Genomic DNA, 8,035 nt, shown 5'->3' with positions numbered 1-8,035 from the left:
AGAGCTCTCCTTGAAGGGAACCACTGTCACGGATGTCTCCACACGGCGCATAAATGTGGGAGACCCACGGGAGGAGAGGCAGGCTCCTCAGTACAGGAACTGCTTGGAGAAGGGAAACCACTACCCTCCCTCCTAGCTCAAACCCCAGAGGCTTTGACGGGACATCTACCTGGAGGTAAAGCGTGCTTCCTCCACCCACCCCACCCGTGGTAAAGGAGTGGGCGAGAGGTCTCCCGAACAAGGCTAGCCCGGGTATTTCGGCGAGGTTGTATGACGCCGCAGATGGAGTTTTGTGTCCTGTGGTTCTAACTTAAATGTCGGGCCGTGCTCTTAGCGCTACCGTCTTCGTGCGGACAGGTACTAGACTAGTCCTAGTCACGTCTGCCCTGCCCGAGTCTGCTGGAGAAATGCCCCCACTGGCACTGCCCACCGTGGAGCGGGACCCTGGCTGTGTCGCCTGATCAGGTTCCTTGGGTTCCCGAAGACAGTTAGGGACCGTATCTATGTGGAAGCTCGAGTGTAGTGCGTGCATGCCTAGAGCAGAGCCTGTCAGAGGAGCAGGGCGATACGTGTATCCGTGCTGCTGGGAAGCTGGGTCCCGGGGGGCGGAGTCTGACTAAAATCAAACGGTGTGGGCTGGTTCAATACTCACTGGGGTGACGTTTTGTTATTTCACCGTTTAGGCACTTCTGACCCCTTTCGTCTCCTGTCTGATTTTCTGTGCATTCAGTTCTTCAGCCATAACGACTGCAGCAGATTACTGGGGGCATAGTTCCGGAAAACAATGAAACGCTCCTGTTCTTTATTCTGTTTTTTCCCCAGTTCCCGTCTGCTTTCTTCACTCCGTACGTTATTTATGTTCGTCCATTCCTTCTACCCGTTCTCAGTCCTACTATCCTTTCACTGACATCTTGTATTCCCGTTTTTCTCTCATTTACTCCCCTTCATCCCCAAACCATCCTTCTCTTTGTTATTTATTCACCTTTTCATTATCTGACGTGTTTTCTTCTCTAAGCTCTCTCACCTTTGCTTGCTTTGTTACCTTCCATTCTACCTGTCCCCCTTCCAGTGCTAAAGGCTCCAAATCTGGCAAATGTGCGCTGTTTACATGTTCCAAATCAGTCACTCAACTTCCCTTGCCTTTTCCGCCCTCTTTTCGTCTCCCCCCGCCTCCCTTTCTTTCTACCTCTCTTTCTTTCTCTCAATCTCAGTTTCTTTCTTTCTCGTACCCTCTTTCTTTCACCCTTTCGCCTTCTCTCACTGCCACCCCTTCTCTTCTGGTTGTTCTCTCCTTGTATGAATCTGTCACCCTGACATTCTTTTCACTTTTCAGATTTACTTGTCTGATTTTGTATTTTTCTTTATTAACCCCGTCGCCTCGTTTTATTTTCCTATTTTTTCTTCCTCTCCTTGTTTGACTTTCTTTCTTGTTCTGTTTCTTTTGCGTTTTTCGCCCACTTCTCCCTCTATCTTTCACCGCCCACTTTGCTCTCTGCCTCACCTGCCCCATCTTTCTACCTGCTCTCTCCTTCTCTCTTTTTACAGCATTTATTGTACCATCGTTCCACCTCCTACCTTCGATTTCCCACTCTTTCACTTGCGGCTAATGCCGTCTTCTTCCTAGGGTCCCAGGGGAGGGAAGTTGGAGCTCGGGTGGGTGAATGGTTGAATGGCTGGGGGAGGAGTGTCTAGAACCGCGAGCTGGAGGACAGTGAGCCCATGTGAGAAAGGTGGCCAAAAGTAGGCGTGGGAGGAGCCCCGCCTGGGGGAGCTGATATAAGGGACCGGAGACTCCCGGAGCAGGAATACACCTGCTTCTCCTCAGCACATCCTCTGCAGCCGAGACCTCCGCACTGGCGGGAAACTTCACCACAGGAGAGATGTGAAAACTAGCACGGGGCAGATTGTGGATTAACCCTTCGGCGTCAGGGACCGGAGTCTGTCCTGGTGACCTTGCGGACCTAGGAGCAGTAGTGCCGCGGCTTGGGTTCTCAGGACCGGCGACATGCATTGAATAATCTCCCCAGACCTCGGACCGGGACTGTGGCAGTGGAGCAGAGCACGATGGTCCCTTGGCGGGTGTCTCCGCTTCATCTCCTTCAGGTAAATGCGTCTCATTACGGAATCTTTCCCAGGGGCCAGGGGCTCTGGAGCAGGCTTGCGTTTATGTGATGTATCCCTGCCAGCCCCCAGTCGGGGCATGCTGGTTCGCTCTATGTGTGAATATGTAGCGCTAAACAACAATCTGCAGCCAAGCGCTTTGTGGGCAGGAGATTCTAGGTGGATAGAGCCATAGCTGTTAGAGCCGCCAGTCTGTTGACATGTTTTAGGGAGATTTTGGCAGCAAGAAGGATTTTTGTACACGAAGGAAGTTAACAGATGGCCTGAGCACAGGTGCGTGTCTGGTTATAGCTGCGCAGGTTCGCATCTGGTAACAAACAGGAGGGGAGGGTGTTGAAGACCACTTGATTTTTGGTGTCGAAGGAAGGTATTGGCGTTGCAGTTTAGCATCATGTCTGGTGTCCCCAGGGAGGGTCTGTGTGCGGGAGTGGAGACATGTCAAACCTTCTGACGGGGTTTCTTGCAGCGTGGGCTGAAATGTGGAGTTTGGTGCTGGGTATTTTGCATCAAGGAGGCTATGGGCACTGGAGCACAGGTGTATTCCTGGCACTTCAAGAAGAGTCTGTTGAGCCTGCGGTGATTGTATAGTTCTCAATAAAGGTTGTTGGTGTTGAAATGCAGGTGCTCTGTGGTACTGAAAGGAGCGTCCCAATACTGAAACACACGCGATGAATATATGGCTTTCGAGCACGGGTGTAGGTATTTGGAGGATAGGACCCAGTGCACTCTGGCTGTTGGAGCACGGGTTGATTGTTAGGATTTTATGGAAGTCCTAAGTGTTGTAACCCAGGACTATTTCTGGCACGTACATTTGCGTCGGGGTTTTAGAGTGCCGAGGCATTAGAGTCTTGGAGCACAAGGTGGTTTTCTGGCACGGAGATTGGGGGGTCTTACACAAGTGCTTTTTCACATTTAATGGAGGAGTCAAGGGGAATTAGTACATTTCCTGGCGTACACCTGTTAGCCCTAACGTTGTGGGTAAACGTAAAAGTTCAGGTGCAAATTATTTTCCCCTTTTCACATGGAACACTTATCTTTTGTGAAGACACTCCTTCTTCCTTAGGTCCTTGCAAAAATAGAGATGTTTGTCCTCCGTGTTACACCACTTACGACTACCTGAAGTAGGTGTAAAATTAAAACTGAAATGAGTGTGTGAAAAGCAGTTGTATTTGGTTATGAACACCCACAGAGTGATGAATGTGCACCACATTTGATCTCCACTACACACTCTTGTGAACACAGAATGCCACGTCCTTCTTTGCACTTATAACTGTGAAAACTCTTCCCCCATGGCAGATTTTTTGAAGTCATTCGTACCGGGCTTAATTTGTAAAAGAATAAGTGCCAGGGCCTAAAGTCTTGCTCAGAAGCCCGTGGGTGATGCTATTGAATGTCAGGGATGCCGAATAACAAGGCTGCGTAGCCATGATTCCACTGCACGCTACTTTTATTTACCATCAGACACTCCCTACTCTGTTTCTCTGTTTCAGGTTATTTTTCAGTCCACCTTTTTTCGCACTTTCTCACTGTTTTTCCGTTTTTCTCGTCCTCTATCTTTCATTCTTTTGTCTTACTCTCTCTCTTTATGTGGGTGTAAGTTTTATGAGAAAAAAAAGTGCCAGTACCCCAAAATGAGTGCCGGCGACCCCCGCCTGCAGCCAACCAGCTCAAGTTGAGCAGTGCATTTTGAGCCATCTGCGAATTGAACACCTCATAGATTCAGATTTTTTGTACGTAAAGTGATGTGAATTGCTCACTGGTTCTGGGGTGCTGATTGATGTTTGGTAGTAAAGTTGGTCTGCGTGTTGTGTTTGTAGATTTTCCTTATTTGCTGGAAGGCCCTGGTTTTGAAGCGCAGCCGCATTTCTCTGAGTAACAGGACTGTGTTGAAAGGCGTGCTTTTAAAAGGCGGCTCTAGAAGGGGTGTAGGTTAAAGTTTGTTTTTGAAGGATGGTCTAAACAGAGTCGCAGGTTAGTGTTTGGTGGGTCTACACATTTTGGCACAGGTGTTATTTCTGGCATTTTAAGGTAAGGTAATTTAGCAAAGGTGGAATTTTGGCATTTGCACCGAGCTTTGAGGGTTGGAGAGTAGGTGTTTCTATGTTATTATAAAAGGGTGTTGATGTTGTTGCAGAGGTTGCTTTTTTGTCATTTAATAACGGAGCTTAGTATGCAGTGATATATGGGGTTTCAGGAGGAGCCTACATTTTGATATACGGTTTTAATTATAGTACTCGAAGGAGCGCCTGGTGTTAAATATCAAGTGGATATTTTGTTATAGTATAGGAATCAGTGGCTGAGTGTTGGAACGCCGGGTAATTTTGGAATTTTAGTTACAAAAATGCAGAAGTCCACAAAGAGAAAGATGTGCTCTTCCGAACTATAGGGGATTCACAAACCCCACTGACATAACAAGTGGAAAGCTACGACACATATGTGTAACACGTTATTCCTAAACCTAGTCACACAAATTACCCTTCGAGTGAAAAATCTCCAGCCACAACGGTAGGGTAAATGTGCAATTACATGGGCATTTTCCCTGTCTTTTTCATCTGCAGCACATTCCTACACATGAAGGGATCTCTTCAAATATCCCTCCTGAAAAAAACGAAGATGGCTTTATTTTCCCATATGTATCATTCTGCTTCAAGTCAGATGTCTTTTTTCAGTGCATTAGTATGAGTCATAGTAAATGTTGGTGAATGCCCACAAAGTCGTCACTTTGTGCGTGATCGTCACTTTCCTTGTACCAGCTCCCATGGTATTCCCTTGGGAAAACCCACTTTCAAGCTCCAAACCTCCACTTGTGGTTGTGGAAAATCCATACACCTGGCAAATTATTCTTATATGTAATTTACTTTTGCAAACTGATATAATTCTGCAGCTCCCGACATTATTAAAAATGTGTTGTTACTCACCCCTGTTTGCTTTAGCACAGACTGTTATTTTTTAAGTAGAAGAGCCTGGACGTTACAATGCAGTTGATATCTGGTACCTGGAGAAGGACAGGTGTCGACTAGGACTGGGGCCTCTCTATTGCTTGAAGGATATTAGTGTTGGGGTGCTTTGCTTTTCTGGAACTTCAATAAGGTTTAATGTGTGCTTCTTAAACTTGAAGGAGCATATGGGTCTTGGAGTTAGTCATTTCTGGTAATTGAAGGAGATTCATGTGTTGAAGCCCAGGTTTGTGTCTCATACTTGAAGGATTCCCCGGGTAGTGGAGTATTTGATCCTTTCTGGCCCTTGAGAGTGGGTCTTGCTGTTGAAGTAGAGGTTGGTTTCTGGCACTTGAAGGGGGATCTCAGTGTTGGAGTGTGTTATCTTTTCTGTCACTTGAAGAAAGCCTCGGTTTGGAGCTTAGGTTTGTTTCTGGTGCTTGAAGGATGACCTGCGGTTTGGAGAGTATTGGGATTTAAACTGTTGTCTTGGTGTTGGAGCTGAAGTGGGTTTCTGATACTGGAAGCAGGATCTTGGTGTTGGAATGCATTATCATTCACAGCACTTGAGGGTAGGTCCTGATTTGAAAGTTAGGTTGGACCCTTGTACTTGAAGGATGATTTGGGTGTTGGATTGTATTTTCAATTCTGCCACGTGAAGGTCAGGGTGTTGCAGCAGAGGTTGAGTTCTGCTACTTGAAGTTGGATCTTAATACAGAAGTGTACTGTTAGTTCTAACAGTTGAATGCGGATCTTGGAGTTGAAGCAGATATTGGTATCTAGTGTTTGAAGGCGCTCTACATGTAAACGTGCATAGAAGTGTACTGTGATTTCTGTCACTTGAAAAAGATGGTCTCGGTGTTGGAGCAGAGGTTGTTTTCTGGTTCACGAAGGAGGATGAGGGTGTTAGAGAGAAGAGTTAATTTTTGGATATTTGACGAACTGGGGGTTTGAGTGCAGGATTTATTTTTGATAATACATGTAAGTCTGATAATAAGAGTACACATTGATTTTGGTATTTGATGGATGATTGGGTGAAATAATGCTGATGCTTGTATGGCATTAGAAGTGTTTAGTTGTTGCAGCATAGGTGCAATTGTGGTACTTGGAGAATGGGGTGGGTTTTATAGCAATGTTGCATTTCTGGTACTCAAGGAACATATGATTTTGAGGCAATGTTGTATTTCTGGCACCTGAAAGTGGTTTGAGTGATGAAGTGTGTTTTCTCTTCTGACCCTTGAGAATACTTCACTGTTGCTTGTTGGCACCGGGCTTCATTGAGAAAGTATCTGTGAAATGTTTGTGTGTGTATCTCTAGTGTTTGAAGGAGGACAAGTGTGTTGGTGCAATGGGAGGTTTTTGGTATTTGAATGGGATGGTTGAATTTTGCTAGTTAAATGAAGGTCTTCCCACCCACCTGTGTCAGACCAAGGACCTCCTTACCTTCAGGAAACATCTCAAGACTTGGCTGTTCGAGCAGTAGCAGTCCCCCCTCCCCCGCAGCCCCTTGAGACCCTCACTGGCGAGTAGTGCACTTTACAATTTCCCTGATTGATTGATTGATTGATTGGGGTACTTAGTGGTGGGTGATTTCTCGTACCTGAACGATGGTCTTTTTTTATAGTACATATGCATTCTTCCTTGCTTTGCCTTGTTGTAGCACTGGTGCATTTCCTCTCATTGACGAATGGTATAGGTGTGGAGTTCAAGCACATTTTTGTATTTGGAACGAGGTTGGTGTGTTGGCTCATGGTGTGATGATGACCTTTGTTAGTAAATGTTTTTCTCTACTGTCGATTATTATTGATGAATAATGATTTTAAGGTGATTCCAGTTCGGGCAGAAAAGCACCATGGTCTTTGGAGGACGGATAATTGGGTGCCCACTAACTGGATCTGACATTGGATACTACATATAACATGCAGTCCTTTTATATATTACAATAGGACACTTCCAGTCTTCGGCACATTGAACAAATCCTTCTGGGGTTGAGGAGCTGCCATGAGAATTGTACGTGGGGAAGACAAGTTTTAGTCTTAGTCTTGCCCTGAGTGATAACACAATATTGAAAATGTCCTTTGTTTTTCCAGTACCTGGTAGCTTTAAAGAGTCTTGAAGTTTCCTTTGTAGAATAGCACTTGCACTTCCCATGAAATGGGTACGTGAGACAGTGAGCATGTGAGCTCAGAGGTCAAAATGGGTGGGATCTGTGGGGCACCACCTGCCATATTTTGTTAATTTAACAAAATAATTTACCTGCTGTTTGTTGAAAGACAACCTTCATGGGATGGTTAATTCCAAAACGTAGGATGCCTCAACTGAATTGGAAGGGAGAGAGGGTGTTTTCTGTGCTGTCAGCCAGAGGGAGGGACAGACAGCTAAAAAAAAAACAAGCCTTTCTTTCCAGGTTGTCTTTTGCCTGAAAGAAATGTAAATGTGTGCAAATGTTTAATCTGCAAATGCAAAGGCTGCTTTGAAGCTGGTATTGACTTTAAATGATGGAGTCACTTGAAACATCCTGATAACATATTTATTTATTTTTAGAGGTATTTTAAGGGGGTTACCGGATGAATTGACTGTGTGCTTTTAATGAACAGTAATACAAAATGTTTACACCTGGTACAACCTGCCTATTTCTTAAATCTGTATTTTGTAAACACATTCATTTATCTTAAATTGAAATAATTGGGACCACAGCTACTCTTACAAAATGAAATTTGTTATGCTTCAAGGAAATCGGGTTGCATTTAAAATAAAAATGGTGTATTTAAGAGCAGTCACGGACAAGTTGGTCTGGTGACCCCAAAAGTCCACCATCCCTGTGATGGCTGTGATTCCTAGTGGGTTGCAACTTCCGATGTACCTTATTAATACTCATGGGATAGGTCCAATTGTGATCCACTAGGAATGGATAATTTGTGAACCAATCTATTAGTACATAGGTCAGTTCACAAATTACCAAACTGATCGCAAAAATA

At 45.1% G+C, this 8,035-nt stretch overlaps 1 protein-coding gene across 1 annotated transcript in view; it reads left to right on the top strand.

The window, feature by feature from the left end:
• Positions 1-1,788: 1,788 nt before the first annotated feature.
• Positions 1,789-8,035, top strand: part of LOC138299622 (corticotropin-releasing factor receptor 1) — a 1,731,194-nt gene continuing 1,724,947 nt past the window's right edge. Inside the window, exon 1 of the mRNA XM_069238054.1 lies at positions 1,789-2,103. Within this exon, the coding sequence (XP_069094155.1) occupies positions 2,065-2,103 (39 nt within the window). The 5' untranslated portion in view covers positions 1,789-2,064. The remainder of the gene's footprint in view (positions 2,104-8,035) is intronic.

Source organism: Pleurodeles waltl, chromosome 6 (assembly GCF_031143425.1).
Source record: "Pleurodeles waltl isolate 20211129_DDA chromosome 6, aPleWal1.hap1.20221129, whole genome shotgun sequence".
NCBI lineage: Eukaryota > Metazoa > Chordata > Amphibia > Caudata > Salamandridae > Pleurodeles > Pleurodeles waltl.
The sequence above is the reverse complement of the archived record's forward strand: the minus strand, read 5'-3'. Positions and strand labels throughout refer to the sequence as shown.